General features: G+C 47.7%; 1 protein-coding gene across 5 annotated transcripts in view; it reads right to left on the bottom strand.

Annotated features, from left to right (window-relative positions):
• The window catches only part of znf521 (zinc finger protein 521), a 496,625-nt gene that overhangs the window by 252,647 nt on the left and 217,154 nt on the right, over positions 1-26,824 (bottom strand). For 3 of the 5 annotated variants that reach the window (XM_043687613.2, XM_087986741.1, XM_043687614.2), the window contains exon 4: positions 6,351-6,435. In XM_043687613.2, the coding sequence (XP_043543548.2) occupies positions 6,351-6,435 (85 nt within the window). The remainder of the gene's footprint in view (positions 1-6,350; positions 6,436-26,824) is intronic. The other 2 variants (XM_087986742.1, XM_087986743.1) reach the window with 1 other exon arrangement.

Below are 26,824 nucleotides of genomic sequence, written 5' to 3'. Positions count from 1 at the left end.
CATCCCACCATCCCAGTGCCCTGGCACACCAACTCTTCAGTTCTGTAGCTAAAAGCAATTCCTTGGTGTTTCTATTCCAGTTGTTCATGGGAGATGGGCATCACAGTTTGAACCAGCATTTATTGCCCATACTTAATTGCCCAGGCAATGGCTGAAAGTCAACTGCAATGCTGGGGGTCTGGAGTCACATGTAGATCAGATGAGGTAGGGATGGCAGATTTCCTTCCCGAAAGAACATGAGGAACAAGATGGATATTTATGACAATCGATGGTGGTTACATGGTCACTACTTGACTAGATTGTTTTCAAACTCAAATCTATCGCTGTGGAATCCAAACCGCCTTTGCAGAATGTTAGTCTGGTGTTATGGATTGCTTGCTTCAGGAGAAGTAGTGGCCCTGAGCTAATGCCATCGCTCTAGCATGGTGAGGACAGGGAGGTACGTTCTGGGGTTCCCTGAGGCGGGAAGCAGGGATCAAACCCCAGACAGGTGCCATCAATCCCAGCTACACTCTAATCTCAAGCTCACTGAGCTCAGAGCTCAGTATCAGAGGCCTGTTCCATTGTTTCTCACTCAGCTGCCTGTGGAGCAGCAAGAGGAAAGGGGTCATTCCCAATAAATCATGGAAAGCTTGAATCAAGGGTTACGGAGAAAAGGCGGGAAAGTGGTGGTGAGGATTATCAGATCAGCCATGGTCTCATTGAGTGGTAGAGCAGACTCAATGGGCTGAATGGCCTGTTTCTGCACCTATATCATATGGCCTGAGGTTTCGTTTCCCCCCAGTTTCAGGCATACAGTAAAGAGGAGGCCTTTCAGCCACTGAGTTTCTACCAACAAGATACATCCTCTTGTGTATGCCTGCTTGCTTCCCCTTGTTGGTGATATTTCACTGACTGATCACCAGGAGGCACTTGTTAGAATAAGAAAGCACAAGAGCAGACCATTCAGCCCATCACATCTGTGTTGCCTTTATGAAAGGTTTCGCCATTTCCTGTCTGCTCCTCCTCCTCCTCTGCTTTTTCCCTGTTGACCTACAGTTTTACGTCCTGTTCAAATGTTCAGTCCACTGGATGGTTTTGCTGATTCCACCCTCCCGGCCTGTCAGACAGCACGGTCCACATCGGCACAACTCCTCGTGTCGCAAACTCTGCTGTGTGTCATATTTTACCCAATCAGTGAGAGAGAGGCCTCTGGTGCCCACCTCTGATTGGACACTCCCCTGGAGCTGTCCTTCCTGCTATTGATTTCTGCCCCCCCCCCACCCCAATATACACCTCTGCCATTGGCCACCCAACATGGCAAGCTTCCCAGCGCCTCACCTTCCCACAGCCAATCAGAGAGTGACAGACTATCAATTACCAAATGGGATCATCCATGAATTGTTACATAAAGGTAATCAGTTTCTTCTGCTTTTTTAAAATCTTATTGAAATCTTAAAACTGGGAGCAGGAGTAGGCCATTCGGCCCTTCGAACCTGCTCCACCACTCAATATGGGTGTGGGCGATCCTCTACCTCAATGCCACATTCCAGCTTTATCTCCATACCCTTTGTTGTCTTTTAAACCTAAAATCATCCATCTCTTCATTGAATATACTCAGTGACTTGGCCTCCCCAACCTCCTGTGGTAGAGAATCCCACAGGTTCCCTCCCGTCTGAGTGAAGAAATGTTTCCCCCTCTCGGTCCAAAATGGTCTATCCCGTATCCTGAGACCGTGTCCCCTGGGTCTAGACTCCCCCACCCAGGGGGAATACCATCCCTGTATCTAGTTTGTCCAACCCTGTTAGCATTTTATACGTTTCAATCCGATCCCCCTCTCATCCTTCTATACTCTAGCGAATACAGGGCCCAGAAAAATCAAGCTCTCCTCATGGGATAGTTGAGGATTATGATTAGATTACATTCCCTACAGTGTGGAAACAGGCCCTTCGAACCAACAAGTCCACACCGACCCTCCAAAGAGTAACCCACCCAGACCCATTTCCCTCTGACTAATGCACCTAACACTACTGGCAATTTAGCATGGCCAATTCACCTGACCTGCACATCTTTGGGCTGTGGGAAAAATCCGGAGCACCCGGAGGAAACCCAAGCAGACACAGGGAGAATGTGCAAACTCCACACAGTCAGTCGCCCAAGGCTGAAATCGAACCTGGGACCCTGGTGCTGTGAGGCAGCAGTGCTAACCACTGAGCCACCGTGCTACCTATGGTGGAGAAGGTTTTGTCACCTATCCTTACTTGCAGACTTGCAGACGGTCAGAAAGTCGAGAATCCAATTACGGAGGGGAGAGCTGAGACCTAGGTCTCAGAGTAGGGAGCTGAGTTTGTTTGGAGTTCTGATGTTAATGGTGGAACTGTAGTCGATAGGTTAGAGACTGAAGTAGGTAACTTTGTTATCCAGATATTGCAGGGATGAGTGTTGGGTCAGGGAGATACAGACTTATCGTGCCAAATCGGCAAATTGCAAAGGATTAAGGCAATTTGGAGGATGGCGTTGATGTGATGTCATCAGCAAACTTAGAAATGTTGGATTTAGTTGCCTCATTGAGGTCATTGTTATATATTTGGAATAACTGTGGCCCAAGCATTGATCCCTGAGGTACCCCAGTAGTCACTGCCTCTCCGAAAAAGATCAGTTTATTACCAATTTCTCTCTCCTGTCCCTCATCAATTCTCAATCACTGCTAATCCATTACTCCCAATCCCATGTACTTTAACTTTGCCCACTAACCTACTACTGGGACCTTATCAAAAGCATTTCTAAAAATCTAAATTCACACCATTCACTAGTTCTCCCTTATCTATCCTACAGTTACATCCTCAAAATCACTCCAGTTGATTTTTCAAGTGTATTTGTGTTTCATAAGCCCACACTGCCTCTGACCAATCGCACTGATGTTTTCCAAATCTGCTGTCATCTTTTTGCTGTCATCAAATATGCACGATTTGTGCATATTCCCCATTACTGATCTGAAGCTGACTGGTCTGTAATTCTGCTTTATTTTCTCTCTTTTTAAATAGTGGGTTTACGTTTGCCACCCTTCAATCTGTAGGAACTGCTCCAGAATCGATACAACCTTGAAAGGTGGCAGCTGTACAGGACATTGGTTAGGCCACTGTTGGAATATCACGTGCAGTTCTGGTCACCTTCCTATCAGAAAGATGTTGTGAAACTTGAAAGGGTTCAGAAAAGATTTACAAGGATATTGCCAGGGTTGGAGGATCTGAGCTACAGGGAAAGGCTGAACAGGCTGGGGCTGTTTTCCCTGGAGTGTCGGAGGCTGAGGGGTGACCTTATAGAGGTTTACAAAATTATGAGGGGCATGGATAGGATAAATAGACAAAGTCGGGGTCGGGAAGTCCAGAACTAGAGGGCATAGGTTTAGGGTGAGAGGGGAAAGATATAAAAGGGACCTAAGGGGCAACTTTTTCACACAGAGGGTGGTACATGTATGGAATGAGCTGCCAGAGGAAGTGGTGGAGGCTGGTACAATTACAACATTTAAGCGGCATTTGGATGGGTATATGATTGGAAGGGTTTGGAGGGATATAGGCCGGGTGTTGGCAGGTGGGACTAGATTGAGTTGGAATATCTGGTGGCATGGATGGGTTGGACTGAAGGGTCTGTTTCCGAGCTGGACATCTCTATGACTCTATGACCACTTACGTATCCAACATTTCCACTTCCTTTAGTACTTTAGGATGTAGATCATCAGGTCATAGAGTCATAGAGATGTACAGCACGGAAACAGACCCTTCGGTCCAACCCGTCCATGCCGACCAGATATCCCAAACCAATCTAGTCCCACCTGCCAGCACCCAGCCCATATCCCTCCAAACACTTCCTTGCTGAACTCTAAAATGCTCCCAATCCACAGGCTTGTTGCTTTTATCTGGCAACTTTGTATATCTCCTCCTCAGAGCTAATACTAACCTAACTTTTTTTGGAAGCAGTAGTGGAGTCACCTTACCTCTTTTATTTTTGCGGCAGACAGGTATGATTAATTGTTAGAATTCATGCACATGTATCAAACATTGCTTGTTCGTTGTCAACATCTTTAGTAAGATTCAGGAGTCAATCCTTGCTAACCCACGCCTCATACTCTCAGAGTTCCCTTTATTTAGATTCAGGATCTCAGTTTCAGATTCAGCAACTTTACTCTCTATCTAATGAAGAATTCTATCATGTTATGTTTGCTCTTCCCCAAGGGACCCTGCGCAACAAGATTGTTAATTAATCCTTTCTCTACACACAGCACCCAGTCTAGGATAACCTGTTCACTGGTTGGTTCCTCAACATATTGGTCTAAAGCTTCCTCCACAATATTATTGCAAGTTTCCATTGACTGTCATGCAAAGACAAAGACAGTCTTTTTCTCCTTTTTGTAATAAAAACAAATCCATAAATGCATCTAATTTTTGTTCATAGCAGTAGTAGAGTGCTCAGTATTGAATTTCTGCCTCTCTAAGGTAACATACTAGTAACAGACAGGAAGAGAGAATCTGTGTATGTGTCCGTGTGTGTGCGTGTATCTATGTGGGTGTATCTGTGCATTTGTGTCTGTATGTGTGTATTTATGTGTTTATCTTTGCGTGTGGCATATGTACCTGTCTATTTCTGTGTATCTATTTGTGTGTGTGTGTCTGCCTGTTTGTGTATCTATGTGAGTACCTATTCGTGTGTGCCTGTGTATTTGCCTGTCTGTGTCCATTTGTGTGTATTTGTTTATGTGTATCTATCTGTTTCCGTATGTGTGTCTGCTGTGTGTGTCTGTCTGTGCATGTATGTGTCTGTTGATGTGTGTATCCATGTTTGTATCTGTGCGTGTGAGCTTGTGTATCTGTCTGTCTATGTGTGTCAGTTTCTGTATGTGTATCTGTCTGTTTCTGCTGTGTGTGTGTGCGAGTGTGTGTGTATGTGTGTGTGCGCATGTGTGTGTCTGTATGTGCGTGTCTGTGTGTGCAAGTGTGTGCGTACGTGTGTGTGCGTGTGTATCTGTGTGTGTCTTTGTGTATCTGTGTGTGTCTGTCTGTGCGTGTCTGTGTATGTGTGTGTGTATCTGTGTGTGTTTGTGTGTCTAAGTGTGTGTGTCTGTCTGTGTGTATGTGTCTGTGTATGTGTGTGTGTCTGTGTGTGTGCATGTGTGTGTCTGTCTGTGCATGTCTGTTTATGTGTATGTATCTGTGCGTGCTTGTGTGTCTAAGTGTGTGTCTGTGTGTGTCTTTGTGTATCTGTGTGTGTGTCTGTCTGTGCGTGTCTGTGTATGTGTGTGTGTATCTGTGTGTGTTTGTGTGTCTAAGTGTGTGTGTGTATGTATCTGTGTGTGTGTATCTGTGTGTGTGTGTATATGTGTGTATCTCTGTGTATCTGTCTGTGTATCTGTGTGTGTGTATATATCTGTGTGTATGTGTGTGTGTGTGTATCTGTGTGTGTGTGTATATCTGTGTGTGTGTGTCTAAGTGTGTGTGTGTGTATCTGTGTGTGTGTATATCTGTATATCTGTGTGTGTGTGTGTATCTGTGTGTATGTGTGTGTGTGTGTGTGTGTATATCTGTGTGTGTGTGTATCTGTGTGTATGTGTGTGTGTATATCTGTGTGTATGTGTGTGCGTGTTTGTGTGTATCTGTGTGTGTATATCTGTGTGTATGTGTGTGCGTGTGTGTGTGTATATCTGTGTGTGTGTATATCTGTGTGTGTGTATATCTGTGTGTATCTGTGTGTGTGTGAGGAACAGAACAAAGTGACAAACTGTTGAAAATCACAGTAAACCGCTTCACATTCACAGACTAAACCTTCTGAAGAGTACGGCTGATCAACTGGAGAGAGCAGAGAACATCTTCAGCCTTTGAGAACGTGCGATGTGCATGAGTGATAAATGCGTACACACCATCCCGGTGTTTTGTGACCGTACACCCATGTTACACAGAGGCCTGAGGGGAGGGGGACCGTGGACCAACACCACCTCGATGGTGACTGGGAGACACGGGGAAGGGGTAAGGAACATTACAATCCCTAATTACAACACCCAGAGCAACCCAATTCTCCCTACTCTGAACCCCCAATCCACTTAAACCCAGTGCCACAGCAGCCATGCTTGATAGTCTGGCCCACTCGGTCAGAAGCAAGCTGCTCTCCTCTCTAGAAAGGACACTGGGAGAGAGGCCAAGGGGACGTTATGGCTGACGAGGTTGGAGGATACCCATACAGACATTCACAAAAGCACAGTGTCACCGGCAACAGAAAAATAAATGAAATAAGTGAGGATAAATTGAAAGGAAACAGAGTACCATGGAGTCGAACCCCGCGCTGTCAAGTGTGTCGATTGTCTGATGACAGATTCAGCTTACCTATCATATGGTTGGCCACGTGAACCTGGATGTCCCATTCGCACTGAAAGATCATCTGACATTTGATGCACTGGTACGTTCTCTTCTTTGGACGGGAGAGGGACCGGGAAGAAGAAAAGCAGAAATGTCAAACTGCCCCCGACGTGGGAAACGATAAAGCATTGTTTTAGCAATTTGTTTTTAAACAAACTCCAACAGTCACCACAAATCTGTCAAGACAAACCAATGCTAGGTGAGTTACTCAGGAGAGATGAGGGAGGGAATGAAAGGATCTTTATGGAGGGGCTGGCATGGAGGTGTTGGGCCCAATGGTCAGTGCTGGACATTCTCTGTCACCAATCTCAAAAGGCCAAGCTGCCTTTGTTTATGAGGCAGCCATGACACTTGTCCAAACTCAACCCAAACATGCTGATGGCATGGTGGCTCAGTGGTTACCACTGCTGCCTCACAGCACCAAGAGCCTGGGTTCGATTTCAGCCTCAGGCGACCGTCTGTGTGGAGTTTGCATATTCTCCCCGTGTCTGTGTGGGTTTCCTCCCACAGTCCAAAGATGTGCAGGTTAGGGGGGGTTTGGCCATGCTAAAATGCCCAGTGTGTGGGTTAGCTATGGCATAAATGCTATGAGGGGGTTATGGCAATGGGTTGGGTCGGGGTGGGATTTAGCAGGTCGGTGTGGGCTGAATGGTCTCTTTCCCCACTGTGGGGATTCTATGGCGTGTGAGGTTTTGCAACTTGGGCAGTGGGCCAGTCGGTAACATTCTCTGGGTCGAAGTCCCAATGTTATTGGATGGGCTGAATAGCCTTCTGCTGCTTTTCTTTCTCACGTTTGCCTGCTGACCACTGGCCAAACCCTTGGTGAAACGTAAGATAGAGTACCAACGCACACTAGGATCGGCACTCAAGTCTCCTGTGAAAATAAAATAGGGCCTCATCCGGGTGGTGAGGGTCGGGGAGGATTTAAAATGAAATCCCTCCTTGTGATGTTAGCAAGGCCTCTATTTATTGGCTGAGTCTAGTCATGCCAGCAAGGATGGTCATGGTTGTGATTTTGATCCAACGCCACAGGGCAATTCAGATTTCTTTGAAGATTCTTTCACGGGACCTAGGCATTAAATTAGATTACTTACAGTGTGGAAACAGGCCCTTCGGCCCAACAAGTCCACACTGCCCCGCCGAAGCGCAACCCACCCATACCCCTAACCTAACACTACGGGCAATTTAGCGTGGCCAATTTACCTGTCCTGCACATCTTTGGACTGTGGGAGGAAACCGGAGCAAACCCACGCCGACACGGGGAGAACGTGCAAACTCCACACAGTCAGTCGCCTGAGGTGGGAATTGAACCCGGGTCTCTGGCGCTGTGAGGCAGCAATGCTAACCACTGTGCCACCGTGCCGCCCACATTGCTGAGAAGACCTGCATTTTCCCTTTAAGTTCCACACTCTACTGAAGCTAAACTTCCCCAATGAGGAGATTAAACTACATGTTCCCTGTAGCATTAGACAGGGTCTCTGGATTGGTACCTACACCACTATCATCAGCTCCTCCTTAAATCGATGATGTTGGTGTGAGACTGAAGGAACAAACCAGGTACAGACAGCAGCTTTTCTGTGGCAGATACACAGGAGGGACATTAGCATAGGGGTATAAACTACTGGTCTGGCAATGTGAGTTCAAACCTCACCATAGAAGCTGGGGGGGGAATCTTCAATTGAAATGAATTCAATACATGGGCATCAAAATGGTCTTCATGTTCATATGAATCGCTGGTTTATTTCACCTATCCTGATCAGAGCTGCCTTTCACAGGGATAAACCCACCATCATTTCCCAATCTATTCTACATGTAACTCCAAACCCAAAGCAATGTGGCTGCCCCTTCAATATCAGAAGCAAGGGGGATGTGAGAAAAGTCTTCCTCACCCAGTGTGCAGTTAAGGTGTGGAATGGACTGCCTGGGAACGTGGGGGAGGCAGGTTCCATTGAGGCATTCAAGAGGGACATTGGATGGTTATTTGGATGGAAATGGTGAGCAGGGTTATGGGGAAAAGGCAGGAGATTGGTATGAGGGGATAGAACCAGTGTAGACACAATGGGCCAAATGGCCACCTTCTGTGCTGTCACAATCCTGTGATGTTGTGAAATGGCCCAGCAGCCACTCAGTTGTACCAAACTCCAATGGAAGACGAGACAGACTGCAGCGGTTCAAGAAGGCAGCTTTTCACCACATTCTTCAGGGTAATAAATACTGGCTCAGCCACTCACAACCCAGGAACCAATTTTTTAAAAACCTTTAATTCCGGCTGAAATCAAGGCATCATGTTTCAACGTGAACCATGACTCCCTAGATTACTAACCACCCAACACAATCTACACTTGCGCATTGCCCATTCCACCTGAGGGAATGATAGCATAGCATTCTCTGGTGTTTGTAAAAACCCCTCAGACATCAGCCGGAAGCTGTGAATTAACAGTTAATCAATCAGCATCTGGGAAGAGGAAAGAGTCATAATCATAGAGTCATCCAGCATGGAAACAGACCCGTCGGCCCAACCAGTCCATGCCGACCATAATCCCAAACTAAACTAGTCCCACGTGCCTGCACTTGGCCCATATCCCTCCAAACACTCCTTATTCATGTATTTAACCAAATGTCTTTTAAACGTTGTAACTGCATCCATATACACCACTTCCTCTGAAAGGTCATTCCACACATGAACCGCTCTCTGTGTAAAATAATTGTCTCTCGTGTCTATTAATTCTTTTTCCTCTCACCTTAAAAATATGCCCCTTGGTCATAAAATTCCCCAACTCTCGGAAAAAGACACCTGCCATTGACCTCATTGATGCCCCTCATGACTTTATAAGCCAGTATAAGGCCAGCCTTCAAATGGCTACGCTCCAGTGAAAAGGTTCCAGCCTATCCAGCCTCTCCTTATAACTCAAACCCTTCATTCCTGGCAACATCCTGGTAAATCCTTTCTGAACCCGCTCCAGTTTAACAATATCCTTGCTATAACAGGGCAACCAGAACTGGACACAGAAGAGGCCTCATCAACGTCCTGTACAACCTCAACATAATGTCCCAACTCCTATACTCTAAGGTCTGAGCAATGAAGGCAAGTGTGCTTCTTAACCACCCGGCCTACCTGGGCTGACTACGTTGCTGTGTATATGTTATCTGATTTATTTATAACCTCCTTCCATTCCAAAAAAACATTAAAGCTAGGAGCAGGAGTAGGCCATTTGGCCCTTCGAGCCTGCAGCACCATTCAACATGATCATAGCTGATCATCCAACTCAATCCCTTGTTCCCACTCCTTCCCCATACCTCATTCCCATCAGATCCCTTTAGCTCTAAGAACCATATCCAGCTCCCTCTTGAAAAGATTTAATACCTCGGCCTCAACCACTTTCTAAGATGGCTCAGGGGTTAGCAGCACCAGGGATCCAGGTTCAATTCCAGCCTCGGGGCAACTGTCTGTGTGGAGTTTGCATGTCCTCCCCGTGTCTGTATGGGTTTCCACCCACAGTCCAAAGATGCCCAGGTTAGGGTGGATTGGCCATAGTATCCAGGGATTAGGTACATTAGCCATTGGAAAGATTGGGTGACAGGGAAAGGATGGTGGATGGGTCAGGATGGGATGCTCCTTGGAAGGTCAGTGTGGATTTGTTGGGCCCAGGGACCTGCTTCCACAGGAATGGGGAGTCTAGAAAATTTCACATCCCCCCCACCCCCACTCTCTGGGTGAAGATATTTCTCCTCATCTTAGTCTGAAATGGCCCACCCCGTATCCTTAGACTGGGATCCCCTGGTTCTGGACTCCCTGGTCACCAGGAACACCCTTCCTGTGTTTACCCTGTCCAGTCTGGTTAGAATTTTATAGGTTTCTATGGGGTCCCTCCCTACCCTTCTAAACCCCAGTAAGTGTAACCCTGACTGATTCAGCCTCTCTTCATATACGAGTTCTGCCAATCCCAGGATCAAATCTGGTGAACTCCCTCCATGGGCAGACTCTACCGTATCTGATACTGAAAGGGATTTTACTTTCAAAAATTACAAGTCTACCGTTGCTCAGGCAAGGCACAGAGGAAAGCTTGTTAAGATTCTGAGGAACACAGTCCCTCCACCTCAAAATTGTTAAAAATGTAAGTTCTCACACTGGCGTGTTTTCAGTCAAATACTACAACTTGGATCTTGCTTTGCACACCCAGTTTCCATTTGGTGCAATCCAGCACATTTCGCACAGAACTCACTCGGAAAGGCAGACAGGAAGATATTCAGGGCTTGGCACCTGAGCAAACATTAACTGCATCTCAATGCCAGCAATCTCTTTGCACATTACAGAGAGGTTTCTGTCCTACTTACACAACCCGTTTATCAGCTCGACACGAAATTTATCACCAGAAACTCAACTCGGTAAATCCAACGGAATTCAAAATTAAACAGTCCACTCCTATTTCCCCCCTCAACTCCCCCCTGCCAGCCCAACCCACCCCATACACCACAAACCCCTCCACCCCCACCCCCACCAGGCTCCCAGGGTAAAGACATTCCCTGAGCAATGGTACACTGAGTGCAGACTGAACAAGAAAACAGAGTCCTTTCTCGATTAGACCCACTGCCCTCCTCACCACATTCCCCACCTCCACCACATTCCCCACATCCCACATCCCTCCCACACACACTCACACACAGACACGCACAGACACTCACACACAGTCTCACACACACAGACACAGTCACACCCACACACAGACACACACAGTCTCACACACACAGTCACACACGTACACAGTCACGCACATAGACACACACAGTCTCACACACACAGACAGTCACACACGCACACAGACATGCACACACAGTTACACACACACAGACACATACAGACACATAGTCTCACACACAGTCACACACGCACACAGACACACACAAACAGTCTCACACACAAGATACACAGTCTCACACACACAGACAGTCACACACAGACACACAGAGTCTCACACACACAGAGTCACACACGCACACAGACACGCACACACAGTCACACACGCACACAGACATGCACAGACACACAGTCTCACACACACAGACAGTCACACACGCACACAGACACACACAGACACACAGTCTCACACACACAGACAGTCACACACGCACACAGACACGCACACACACAGTCTCACACACACAGTCACACACGCACACAGACATGCACACACAGTTACACACACACAGACACATACAGACACATAGTCTCACACACAGTCACAGACACACATAATCAGTCTCACACACAAGACACACAGTCTCACACACACAGACAGTCACACACGCACACAGACACACACAGATACACAGTCTCACACGCACAGGCAGTCACACACAGACACACAGAGTCTCACACACACAGACAGTCACACACACACACAGACATGCACACACAGTCTCTCACACAGTCACACACGCATACAGACATGCAGACACACAGTCTCACACAGACACACAGTCTCACACACACAGACAGTCACACACGCACACAGACACACACAGACACACAGTCTCACACACACAGACAGTCACACACGCACACAGACACGCACACACACAGTCTCACACAGTCACATACGCACACAGACATGCACAGACACACAGTCTCACACAGACACACACAGATACACAGTCTCACACACACAGACAGTCACATACGCACACAGACACACACAGACACACAGTCTCACACACACAGACAGTCACACACGCACACAGACACGCACACACACAGTCTCACACACAGTCACACACGCACACAGACATGCACAGACACACAGTCTCACACACACAGACAGTCACACACGCACACACACACAGACACACAGTCTCACACACACAGTCACACACGCACACAGACACGCACACACACAGTCTCACACACACAGTCACATACGCACACAGACATGCACAGACACACAGTCTCACAGACACATACACAGACACACACAGACACACACATACAGACAGTCACACACGCACAGATACACAGTCACACACACAGTCACACACAGTCTCACACACACAGTCACACACGCACACAGACACGCACACACAGTCTCACACACACAGTTACACACGCACATAGACACACACACACTGACACACAGTCTCACACACACACACACACTGACACACAGTCACACATGCACACAGGCACATACACACAGACACACACACGCACAGACACACACACACAGACACAGTCTCACACACGTACATAGACACACACACACGCGCATATACATCCACATGCACGCACACACATATGCGTGCGCATATACATATACAAGCACACACACAGACAGGCACTTGCAAACACACACACACAGACATGCACGCAAGCATGCACACATGTGCATACACACAACCTCTCGATCACACCAGATCACCCTTCATATTCTGGACCTAGCACCTACAACCTACATTTACGTAGCACCTTGCAAGGATGTTGCCAGGACTGGAGGGTTTGAGCTATAGGAACAGCCTAAGCGGTGATTGTGTAGAGTCATAGAGATGTACAGTATGAAGCAGCCAATTACCTAACTTGCACGTCTTTAGACTGTGGAAGGAAGCCCACACAGCCTGGTGCTGTGAGGCAGCAGTGCTAACCACTGAGACACCATGCTGCGCCACTCTTCAAACAGATCTGTGGATATACACACTCGGATCTCTCCAGGGTCTCTCCACAATCCTACCATTAGCTGGTCAATCCTCCTCAAGTGTAGCATTCCTCACTTTTTTCAGGTTAAATTTGATTTGTGATTGTCATCAAAACAAAAGAGCACCCTTGGGACGTTTGGATGGGACTGTGCTCATGAACATCTCCAGGAGGTGTTTTGAAACCCTGCTATTGTTGAACCAAAACTCAGTTTCACACTTTAGTCGCCTGCTGAGGCTGCCCCGTACTTTACACAGTTTCTTTTGGTAGGTGCGAGATGGAGCAACAAGGAAACTTCAAAACTCACCGAACAGAGTCAGTCATACAGCACAGCCACAGACCCTTCGGCCCAACTCTCCCATGCTGACTAGGCATCCCAGTCTGACCTCATCCCAACTGACTGCATTTGGCCCATATCTCCCTAAACCTTTCCTGCTGAGTGACTGAAGAGCCTATGGCTCGTTTCTGTCGGGAACAGTTCAGGGTTGTGAGCTGCTCAAGATCTTTAACATTATGAAAGGGTTGGATGGGGTTAATAGGAACACAGGGACACAGGAGGGATACAAGGCCTATCGGCCCCTCAAGCCTATCCTATCATGCCCAATTGTGATTCATCATCTACCTCAATGGCACATCCCCCCACAACTTCCTGTTTCACTTTGATTCCTTAAAAAAACAGAAGTATAATGATGACTGATGTCTTGTGACTGAGCCTTCTCAGGCAGAGAATTCCAAAAATTCACTTTCCTCTGAGTGAGGAAATTCCTCTCCATCTCAATCGTACAAAAGGTGTTATGACAAACTTCTAGAGCAGGTGGGGCCTATACCCGGGACTCTGGCTCAGAGGGAGACCTCATCAATACATCCTACACCTTTTGGCTCATCTTAAACACACCAATCATTCCCTGTGGGAGTGAGTCCAACATTCCCCCCCCCCCAATCCCTGTGGGAGTGAGTCCTACATTCCCCCCCCCCACCCCCACTCCCTGTGGGAGTGAGTCCCACATTCAACCCTCCAACTCCCTGTCGCAGCAAGTCCCACATTTTCCCCAACTCACTGTGGGAGTGAGTCCTACATTCCCCCCCCCACTCCCTTTGGGAGTGAGTCCCACATTCCACCCCCCAACTCCCTGTCGGAGCAAGTCCCACATTTTCCCCAACTCCCTGTCGGAGCAAGTCTCACATTTTCCCCCACTCCCTGTCGGAGCAAGTCCCATATTCCCACCTCACTCCCTGTGGGAGTGACTCCCATATTTTCCCCCACTCCCTGTTCCGCCATTCAGTAAGATGGCGGCTGATCTGATTTTAACCTCAACCCTACATTCATGCACAACCAATGATAATCTTTCACCCCGTGGAAATCAAGAATCTATCTCCCTCTCTCTTAAAAGCATTTAAAGATTCTGCATCCACTGCGTATTGAGGAAGACGCTTCTAAAGACTCACATTCCTCTGAGGGAAATAATGTTTCCTCACCCCAGTTTGAAATGGACACCCCATTATTTTTAAACTACAACTCCTGGCTCTGGGTCCTTCCACAAGAAGACACCTCCTTTCTACAGCCACCTCCCCTCAGGGTCTTCTCTGTTTCAATGAAGTCACCTCTGGCTATTCCAGTCTCCAGAGGAGCCAGGCCTGGTCTCCTCAGAAGGCAATCCCATCATCTCAGGAGGGAGATGGGGAGAAACTGTTTTCAGTTGTGGAGGAGTCCTAAACCAGGTGCTGTAAATGGGAGATAGACACTGATAACACCAACACAAAACTCAAGGCAAGCAAGAGAGTGTGGGAGGGGTGGGGGTGGGGGACGGGGGGATGGAGTGTGGACTCAATCCCACAGGGAGCGGGGGAAAATGTGGGAGTCACTCCCACAGGGAGTGGGGAAAATGTGGGACTCACTCCCACAGGGAGCAGGGTGGAAATACGGGACTTGCTCAGACAGTGAGTCGGGGAAAATGTGGGACTTGCTGCGACAGGGAGTTGGGGGGTGGAATGTGGGACTCACTCCCAAAGGGAGTTGGGGGGGGGGGGGGGGGGGGGGGTGAATGTAGGACTCACTCCCACAGGGAATGATTGGTGTGTTTAAGATGAGCCAAAAGGTGTAGGATGTATTGATGAGGTCTCCCTCTGAGCCAGAGTCCCGGGTATAGGCCCCACCTGCTCTAGAAGTTTGTCATAACACCTTTTGCAGAAGATGATTAACAGCCATCGATATTACTGAGGTAGGAGCTGGCTCGGGTGGCACATGAACGTCAGCACAGTGCTGATGGGCCAAATGGCCTATTTCGGGTAACTGTTGCCTGATCTCTGAAGACTGGCTCTGTGACAATCCACCTTCTTGTTTGGGGGGGTAATTAATGTTTGTTACTCTGTTCACAGAATCTCGAAATTGTTATGGAACAAAAGGAGGCCATTCGGCCCATTATGCCTAAGCTGGTTCTATCCCCTAGCGCCAAATTACTGCCTTTTCTCCATATCCCTGCTCACCATTTCCATCCCAACAACTATCCCATGCCCCTCGTGAATGCCTCAATTGAACCTGCCCCCAAGACATTTTCAGACAGTGCACTCCACACCCCAACTACTCACTGGGTGAAAAACATTTCTCGTAATCACGCTTGCTTTATTTGAACATTACTTTAAATCTACACAACCTCAGTCTTATTCCTTATACACGCAGGAACAGCTTCTCCCTGTCAACTCTGTCCAATGACCGCTCATCGTTTTGCAAACCTCTACCAGACCTCATCTCTAGTTGTTCCTCTCTCCCGGGACAACAGTCCCAGCATAAATTGTTAAATTAAATTAACCACTGTCAGATTGTCAGTGAGCGAACTCACTCGGATGTGAATGCCCAAAAAGCTTGTCCGTACCTAGGCTTGGCTGCCCCATCGAGTGCCAGCCTGTGAGCTAACAGAGTGCATGTTCCTTTAAATGAGAGAGAGATTGTGAGTGTGTGTATGTGAGAAAGAGAGAGAGAGAGAGAGTGAGAGTGACAGTCAGCCTGGGGATATGAACTCTCCACCATCTGGCTAGGAGACTGACCAGCCACTGCCTGCTCTTCGAAGGTGCCCCCAAATGATACATTTCTAATGAAGATGTCGTCCAGTCTCATTACAAATTCAAATCAACTCTTCACTCTTCCAATTAGGAAATCAAGTGCTTCTCTCTGATAATGAATACACCAGACCGACTGATGACTAAAGCAATGTACCAGGAGGCTACATCTTGCCAAGTGCTCTATGTGAAGCTCCAGCCCGACACAGCACTCTGACAGGCAAGCCCAGAGGCATGTCGACACAGGCCGCACAGCTGAGGACGGCCTGCGTTTACGTAGCACCCACACCGGAGCTGAAAACCCCAGGCCGCTTCTGTGGGGGATGCATTTGACGCTGAGCTACGTGTGCAGGAATCCAAACTAGACCCAGGAGACCTCTGGGAGCTCAAGGTCGATAACCAGTGAGTGATAGAAACCAGGGAGAGATCCTAGAGCCGTCCAGCACAGAAACAGACCTTTCAATCCAACCATTTCACACCGAGCAGAATCCCAAACTAAACTAGTCCCACCTGCCTGCTCCTGGCCCATATCCCTCTAAGCCTTTCCTATCATTGTGTCCATCCAAATGTCGTTTAAACATTGTAATTGTACTTCCTCTGGAAGTTCGTGCCACACATGAACCACTCTCTGTGTCTATTCATTCTTTTCCCTCTAACCTTAAAAATGTGCTCCTCAGTCTTGAAATCCCCCACCCTAGGGAAAAGACACCTGCCACTCACCTTATCTATACGCTTCATGATTTTATAAATCTCTTTAAAGTCACCCCTTAATCTCCTACAGGAGACAGTGAGGGCTGCAGATGCCGGAGATCAGAGTCGAGAGTGTGTTGCTGGAAAAGCACAGCACTGTTCTATTTAAAAAGGACCCAAGGAGTAACTTTTTCACATGGCAGGTGGTGCATGTATGGAATGAGCTGCCAGAGGAAGTGGAGCAGGCTGGTACAATAACAACATTTAAAAGGCATCTGGATGGGTATATGATCATCATAGAATCCCTACAATATGGAAACAGGCCCTTCAGCCCAACAAGTCCACACTGACCTTCCAAAGAGTATACCACCCAAACCCAATCCTCATTACTCTACATTTACCCCTGACTAATGCACTTAGTCTACACATGCCAGAACACTGGATATGAATAGGAAGGGTTTAGAGGGAGATGGAGAAAGTGAGGACTGCAGATGCTGGAGATCAGAGCTGAAAATGTGGTGCTGGAAAAGCGCAGCAGGTCAGGCATGAGCAGGGCATGAGCTCATGCCCGAAACGTCGATTCTCCTGCTCCTTGGATGCTGCCTGACCTGCTGCGCTTTTCCAGCAACACATTTTCAGTTTAGAGGGAGATGGGCCAAGTGCTGGCAAATGGGACTAGATTAATTTAGGAATATCAGCTTGGCACGGACAAGTTGGACTGGAGGGTCTGTTTCTGTGCTGTACACCTCTATGACTGTATAACATTCATCACTCTGCAAGAGAAGCCCAGATTCTCATGAATTGCTGACAGAAAAATATCCTCCTCACTTCTGCCTTATTTGGGAGGCCTGATATTTTCAAACAGCTTCCCTAGCTCTATTCTTCTTCCTAAAACACATATTTCCATTTTATTTGCTTTATTCACTCATGTGATGAGGGCGGTCTCTGGCTAGCCCAGCATTCATTGCCCATCCCTAATTCATCCATCGAGTGTGTGGACAGTAGGTTGAGGGAGGTGTTAGTGAATTTTGAGGTTGACTTTGGTAGAGAGTGAAATCCAGCATCCCAGTGCTCTTCTAAGATGATACATCCTCGCTGAACTGATCTTTGTTGTGGTTTGCATGATGTTTTTTAGGCCAGATTGACTTTATTAAGAAATCAATTTACAGTTCTGAAGCGTGTAATCGAATGACACTGTGAGGTGGGGAGAGAAAACAGAACGGAGCTGGCTCTGAAACCTTGATGTCTTGATATTTACAATTCAATCTCAGTTTCAAACTCCAAAGCACTGCACATTGAAAGCGGGACTGCGAAATAATTTGCATCAGATAATACATTCTCATAGCACAGGAGGAGGGAGGAACGAGTGAATTCAGGACTCTGAATGGAGCTCAGCTCTGCATTTTCATATTTATGCTTTCACACTTTTTCTCACTTCGAAACAAGTGTTTCTAGACACTACCCAGCAGGGCAAAGCTTGGCTGAATGTTATGCCCTCTCTGAATGTTATGCTGTCCAGCTGCCTTATTAGCTCAGCCTAGTTCAGGATCAAACCCTGGAACACTACAGGTCATCCTCTCCAGGGAAACAAATAGTGCATCACCCAGCTCCCTGCACGAGCAAAGACAGAGCCTATCGTTCTCATTCTCAGTCCAGAACCACGGGTGACAGTGTAAGGATACGGAGTAGGACTGAGACGAGGAGAAATGTCTTTACCCAGAGAGCGGGGAGCCTGTGGATTCACTGTTACAGAAAATGGTTGAAGCCAAAACATTGAGCGTTTTCGAGAAGGAGTTAGATACAGTTCTTAAGGCTCAAAAGGTATGGGGTCGAAATTGGGAGCAGGGGACTGAATTTGAAATTGAGCTGTGATCATACTGAACAGTTGAGCAGGCACAAAGGGCCGAATGGCCCGCTCCTGCTCCTGGTTTCTGAGTTTCTGTTTCAATGATCCCTGTGGCCCTCCACTAGTTACATCTGCCAACTTGAAAATGACCTATTGATGCCCACTCCCTGCTTCCTGTTCATTAACCACGCCCCTCCCTGCTAACTTGTTAACTCCTACATCATGAGTAGACACTAACATGGTGCAGCACGGTGGCTCAGTGGTTAGCAGTGCCACCGTAAAACTCCATGAACCCGGGTTCAATTCCAGCCTTGCGTGACTGTCTGTGTGGAGTTTGCACACTCTCTCTGTATCTGTGTGGGTTTCCTCCCACAGTCCAAAGATGTGCATGTTACGGTGGATTGGCTGTGGGAAATGCAGGGTTACAGGGAAAGGGTAAGAGTTGGGTCTGGGGGGGGGGGATGCTTTCCAAAGGGTTGGTGTGGGCTGAATGGCCAGCTTCCACACTGCAGGGATTTTTATGATTCTATCTCTGTGCTCTACCAAATCTGGCCTCTTGAGCATTTCAATTGTCCCACCATTGGTGGCCGTGCCTGGGTCCCAGTCTCTAGAATTCTTCCCTCAATTTCTATGCTCCTTTCCCACTTCATTCATTCAGCAATCAGCTGACCCAAACAGCTCCTCATGTGCTGCATGTGTCAGGGTTTTGCTAATGAACATCCTCTGATGTGCAGTGGTTCTAGTCTTCAGACATGGAGTAGTTGGAAGGCATCCCATGAAGTCACCAAGGAGAGGGGGAGAATGCCAATGCACCCATGATGGACTGAATGGCCTCTTTCTGTGCTGTAACGTTTCTTACGTTCTGTGGTTCTAAGGGAAGATGATGTGGAAGAAGCAAATGCAGGGAGTCGAGGAGGATGGGAAGGAAGAGGGGAAATGTAAGAGGAGTAAGGGGAGAAGAAGAGGAGGAGGAGAAAAAGGGCTAACTGGACAGGGAGAGCACAGGGATAGGGGCACAAAGAAGGGCAAGGAAAAGAAAGGGCATCACTGGCTGGGCCAACATTTACTGCCCGTCCCTAGTTGCCCCTTGAGAAGGTGGGGGTGAGCTGCCTTCCTGAACCGCTGCAGTCCATGTGCTGTGGGTAGACCCACAATGCCCTGAGGGAGAGAATTCCAGGATTCTGACCCGGCGACACTGAAGGAACAGTGATATATTTCCAAGTCAGAATGGTGAGGGGCTTGGAAAGGAACTTGCAGGGGGTGGGGATCCCATGTATCTAGAGCCTTCGTACTTCTAGATGGAGGTGGTCGGGGGGAATTGATTAGATTAGATTAGATTACTTACAGTGTGGAAACAGGCCCTTCGGCCCAACAAGTCCACACCGACCCGCCAAAGCGCAAATGACCCAGACCCACCCCCCTATATTTACCCTTTCACCTTACACTACGGGCAATTTAGCGTGGCCAATTCACCTGACCTGCACATCTTTGGACTGTGGGAGGAAACCGGAGCACCCGGAGGAAACCCACGCAGACACGGGGAGAATGTGCAAACTCCACACAGAGAGTCGCCTGAGGCGGGGAGGGAAGGTGTTGTCTGAGGATCTTTGGCACATGTCTGCAGTGCATCTTGTAGATAGTACACACTGCTGCTGCTGAGCATCGGCGGTGGAGGGAATGAGTGTTTGTGGATGTGGGGACAATCAAGTGGCTGCATTGTCCTGGCATGAAATCCATAAACACAGCCAGATGGGGCTGCACGGTGGCTCAGTGGTTAGCACTGCTGCCTCACACCAGGGTCCCAGGTTCGATTCCAGCCTCGGACGACTGTCTGTGTGGAGTTTGCACATTCTCCCCGTGTCTGTGTGGGTTTGCTCCGGTTTCCTCCCACAGTCCAAAGATGTGCAGGTTAGGGTGAATTGGCCATGCTAAATTGCCCATAGTGTTAGGTGCATTAGTCAGAAGGAAACGGGTCTGGGTGGGTTACTCTTCGGAGGGTCGGTGTGGACTGATTGGGCTGAAGGGCCTATTTCCACACTGTAGGGAATCTAATTGAGATGAGGAGGTGCTGGCTTAGTGGCATTATCACTAGACTATTAATGATAATGTTTTGGGGACCTAGGTTCCAATCTTGCTATGGTGGAATTTCAATTTAATAAACATTTGGAATGAGGAATCTAATGATGACCATTGCTGGTTTTTTTGGGAAAGACCCATCTGATCCGTTAATACCTTTTAGGGAAGGAACTATGCCATCCTTGCCCAGTCTGGCCTCCATGTGACTCCAGACCCACAGCAACATGGTTAACTCTTAACTGCCCTCTCGGCAATTAGGGATGGTCAATAAATACTGCGCTAGCCACTGCTGCCCTCATCCTGTGAGTGAATAAAAGAAGGAGGTTGGGGAAGTGGAGTGAAGGAAAAGAACAGGGAGCCGTGTTGGAGCTGAGGGTGAGGAAATGTTGAGGGAGCAGAGGCAAAGACTGTGCTCCTCAATGCTCTCCTGCCCCACATCTTTTTCAAACTCTTCAACAGAGAGTGAGCTGATTGGGAAGCCCACCAGGAAACCTGTTACCAGGCAGCCAATGCTTTTAAATTCAGGGTAGAGTCAAGCTAGCCCCATAGGAGCTGTGGTGGTAGCTCAGATCAAAATCAATTCACCATCACCCCAGAGGGCTGCTCTTTCATTAGAAAGAGAGAGTGAGATGATAGTGGTGGTTTAGCCTGAGGTTCCCCATGCCTCAGGCAAGGGGGAAGAGCCCTTCACAGTTAACTCAGCTGGTGTGGGATTTGAACCCATGCTGCTGACATCACAAAACTGCCAATCCAGCCAACTGAGCTAACTGGAAAGGTCAATGAAATGGCGATGAGGTGTACTGGATCAGCCATCATCCTATTGAATGGCAAAGCAAGTTCAAGTGGCTGAATGGCCTCCTCCTGTTCGTATCACATGGTCAATCATCCACTGGATTTAGCCACACGGGTCACTCTCGGGCTATCACCCAGCAATGCCTCAGGCACACAGAGAGATAGGAAGCTGCGTGTTCCTTCTGAAAGGCTTCTTGCACTCGAAGGGTTAAACCATTTGGTACAGAATATCAAGGAGAGCGATTTAATTTTACCGCTTTGTGTGAGCATTCTGCCATTGTCAGAGAACCTGCAATTCACTGACAGTCTAATTGCTTAAGGCAGACATTTCATTCATCTTTGTAATTGGCACATTCAGCAGATTATAATGAAGTTAATGGAAATTAAATTACATAATTTACAAATCTTAAAACTGGTTTAGCATGTGCTAAAGGTAAAGTACATATCAAGCATAACCTTTAACGACGAGCTTTCATTGATGTGATTGGCATATAATGCAATATAAATTACTTCTTTTCTATAATATTTTAATTACGGTTTCCACTTGTTAATGAACAAGGACAACCTAATCATTCAAAGAATTGCATTTGTCTCTTATTGCGGGTTGTGTTTCTGTCAGACCACGGAGATGGAACTGGTTGGTGGAAACACTGCTAACTGCTCCCACTTCTCCCACCCACAGGGACTCAGGGCAGGACTCGGGGGTGAGGGGGCAGGTTCCCAGAGAGACCCAGAGGGAATGATAGCTCAGGCTTCTCTGAGAGAGGAGGACAACTCAGTACAAATGTAGATCTAGCAGGGTTGGGTGGATCCTCCATAACATGCTTTATATTTGGGCATGAATGTAGACATTGATGGTAAGGGGTAGAGAGAGGGATGGGGCAGGGGCAAAGCTATCAGGGGGTTCATCACCTCTTTGGAAGGCATGATCCACACACTCTCACTCACACACACACACACACACAAATACACTCTCATAAATACATACACACACAGACACACTCACTCTCTCACACACACACTCACTCACAAATACACACACTCACAAATACACTCTCATAAATACATACACACACAGACACACTCACTCTCTCACACACACACTCACTCACAAATACACTCTCATAAATACATACACACACAGACACACTCACTCTCTCACACACACACTCACTCACAAATACACACACTCACAAATACACTCTCATAAATACATACACACACAGACACACTCACTCTCTCACACACACACTCACTCACAAATACACACACTCACAAACACACTCTCATAAATACATACACACACAGACACACTCACTCTCTCACACACACACTCACTCACAAATACACACACTCACAAATACACTCTCATAAATACATACACACACAGACACACTCACTCTCTCACACACACACTCACTCACAAATACACACACTCACAAATACACTCTCATAAATACATACACACACAGACACACTCACTCTCTCACACACACACTCACTCACAAATACACACACTCACAAATACACTCTCATAAATACATACACACACAGACACACTCACTCTCTCACACACACACTCACTCACAAATACACACACTCACAAATACACTCTCATAAATGCATACACACACAGACACACTCACTCTCTCACACACACTCACTCACAAATACACACACTCACAAATACACTCTCATAAATACATACACACACAGACACACTCACTCTCTCACACACACTCACTCACAAATACACACACTCACAAATACACTCTCATAAATACATACACACACAGACATACTCACTCTCTCACACACACACACACTCACCCACAAATACACACACTCACTCTCACTCACACACACACAAATACATACAAATGCACACACTCATACTCACTCACACACACAGACACACTCTCTCACACACACACACTCACAAATACACTCTCATCACACACACACTCACACAAATATACACATGCACACACTCTCACACATGCACTCTCACACACACAGACACACTCTCACACATAAATATACACACACACAAATACACATGCTCGCACACAGTCACTCATGAATATGTTTACACACACACAAAAACACAAGCACTCAGAAAGACCCCACACACACTCACAAATACACACACAAATACATACAATGCACACACTCATACTCGCTCTCTCACAGACACACTCTCACACACAGACACACTCTCACACACAGACACACTCTCTCACACACAAATACACACACACACAAATACACATGCTCACACACAGTCACTCACAAATATATACACACATACTCACACAAAAACGCACGCACTCATAAATACCCCCCCACACAAATACACACACTCAATCACACACACACACAAATATACATGCACACTCACAAATACACTCTCATACGCACATACACAAATATATGCAGACATACTCACAAATGCACTCACACTCAGGCACACACTCTCTCACAACCACACAAGTACACACACAGATATACTCACAAATACACCCACACCCACACTTTCTCTCTCTCTCGCACACACACACACACACTCGCACACCTCTGCCAAGGGATTCCGGGCTGAATGTCTGCAGGGGATGTGGGTTGCAGGAATGGAGTGTGACATCAAACACTGGAACATGGGCGGCACAGTAGTTAGCACCGTTGCCTCACAGCAGCAGAGACCCGGGTTCAATTCCCGCCTCAGGCGACTGTCTGTGTGGAGTTTGCACATTCTCCCCGTGTCGGTGTGGGTTTCCTCCGGGTGCTCCGGTTTCCTCCCACAATCCAAAAAATGTGCAGGTCAGGTGAATTGGCCATGCTAAATTGCCCATAGTGTTAGGTGAAGGGGTAAATGTAGGGGAATGGGTCTGGGTGGGTTACGCTTTGACGGTCGGTGTGAACTTGTTGGGCCGAAGGGCCTGTTTCCACACTGTAAGTAATCTAATCTAAAAAAAAGCTGATGTGGGCATCGCTGGCTGGGCCCAGCATTTATTGCCCATCCCTAGTTGCCCCTTGAGAAGGCGGGGGTGAGCTGCCTTCTTGAACCGCTGCAGTCCATGTGCTGTAGGTAGACCCACAATGCCCTGAGGGAGGGAATTCCAATATTTGGAGACAGTGAAGGATTTAGTCCAGTTTTGTTTTAATTTATTCACTCACAAGATGTCTGGGTCAGCATAAGACAGTGTTGGTACCAGTCTAGTGAGCCTTCTCTGGACTGTCTCCAATACCAGTCTATCCTGCCTCGGATAAGAAACCCAGACTGTTCACATTATTCTAGCTGCAGTCTGACTAGAGCATTGTGTAGTTTTAACAAAACCTTCCTCCCTTCATACTCCATTCCTGATGAAATGAAATAGATTGAAAGCAATTGGTGGACATCGTAGAGAGGGGCATCAAGACAGGAAACCTAAATGCATTTAACAAAATATCGGATTTGCACTGGATGCACCATAACATCAAGGGCTAGAAAGCAAGGGCCAGAAAGTGGACTCCTCTCTTCATCCACCAGCATGGACGCTGTGGGTCGAATGGCCTCCTTCTGTGCTGTACAGTTTTTGGAATTTCTGTGAAATTCCTGTGTCATCTTGAGCAAACCGTCCTCAGAAATGGACGGTCTTTGGAAGGGAGAATGAATTGGAGAAGTTTAAGTAAATGATTGTGCGTTGAAGCAGTTTTACAATCCTTCGTTATCTTTAAAACTAAAGGGGATGTAAATTTGTTATATGATATCTCTTTGCTGAATTCGTCATGGTAAACGTGGTGAGAGATCTTAATCACACAATAGATCAGTAAAGAAGCAGAGCTGCCTACACTTCCCGCAGGATAAACAGATATAAATGATGTCCATCAAAGCTAACATGTCTATTTTTATTTAAGAATGAAGACAAATAATGTCCAGTATGCCTCATTCAGAACACAATCCACACATCAACCTCGAGCAGAAAGGGAAGGATTGAATTAACTTTGGTTTAGAATTCGCCATCAAAGTAAACAAACATGGGTCTGTAAAGATATGAAATTTTCATCCATGATCCCAAATTCCTCCATAGCCCTGTCCTCACCCCATCTCCTCCCATACTGCCGTAATCTACTCCAGCCTTACCATCCTTCCAGATTTCTGCATCCTTCCGATTCCGGTCCCTTGCACCACTTCCCGTGATTTCTAACACTCCACCATTGGTGGTCTCAATCCCAAACACAGATCATTCAAGGCTATGGGCCTAGAATGGGCAGTGGGCCGAGTGTGGGCAGTGGGCCTAGTGTGAGCAGTGGGACTAGTGTGGGCAGTGGGCCTAATATGGGCAGTGGGACTAATGTGGGCAGTGAGACTAATGTGAGCAGTGGGCCTACTGTGAGCAGTGGGCCTAATGAGGGCAGTGGGACTAGTGTGGGGAGTGGGCTTAGTGTGAGCAGAGGGCATAGTTTGGGCAGTGGGACTAGTGTGGGCAGTGGGCCGAGTGTGGGCAGTGGGCCTAGTGTGAGCAGTGGGACTAGTGTGGGCAGTGGGCCTAATATGGGCAGTGGGCCTAATATGGGCAGTGGGACTAATGTGGGCAGTGAGACTAATGTGAGCAGTGGGCCTACTGTGAGCAGTGGGCCGAATGAGGGCAGTGGGACTAGTGTGGGGAGTGGGCTTAGTGTGAGCAGAGGGCATAGTTTGGGCAGTGGGACTAGTGTGGGCAGTGGGCCGAGTGTGGGCCGTGGGACTAGTGTGAGCAGTGGGACTAGTGTGGGCAGTGGGCCTAATATGGGCAGTGGGCCTAATATGGGCAGTGGGACTAATGTGGGCAGTGAGACTAATGTGAGCAGTGGGCCTAATGTGAGCAGTGGGCCTAATGAGGGCAGTAGGACTAGTGTGGGGAGTGGGCTTAGTGTGAGCAGAGGGCATAGTTTGGGCAGTGGGACTAGTGTGGGCAGTGGGCCGAGTGTGGGCAGTGGGCCTAGTGTGAGCAGTGGGACTAGTGTGGGCAGTGGGCCTAATATGGGCAGTGGGCCTAATATGGGCAGTAGGCCTAATATGGGCAGTGGGACTAATGTGAGCAGTGGGCCTAGTGTGAGCAGTGGGCCTAATGTGAGCAGTGGGCCTAATATGGGCAGTGGGACTAATGTGAGCAGTGGGCCTAGTGTGAGCAGTGGGCCTAATGAGGGCAGTAGGAGTAGTGTGGGGAGTGGGCTTAGTGTGAGCAGAGGGCATAGTTTGGGCAGTGGGACTAGTGTGGGCAGTGGGCCGAGTGTGGGCAGTGGGACTAGTGTGAGCAGTGGGACAAGTGTGAGCAGTGGGCC

Source organism: Chiloscyllium plagiosum, unplaced genomic scaffold, assembly GCF_037043375.1.
Source record: "Chiloscyllium plagiosum isolate Xiang-an unplaced genomic scaffold, Cpla_swu_hap1 HiC_scaffold_4, whole genome shotgun sequence".
NCBI classification, from domain to species: Eukaryota; Metazoa; Chordata; class Chondrichthyes; order Orectolobiformes; family Hemiscylliidae; genus Chiloscyllium; species Chiloscyllium plagiosum.
Note: the sequence above shows the minus strand (reverse complement) of the source record. Positions and strands in the feature narration are given on the sequence as shown.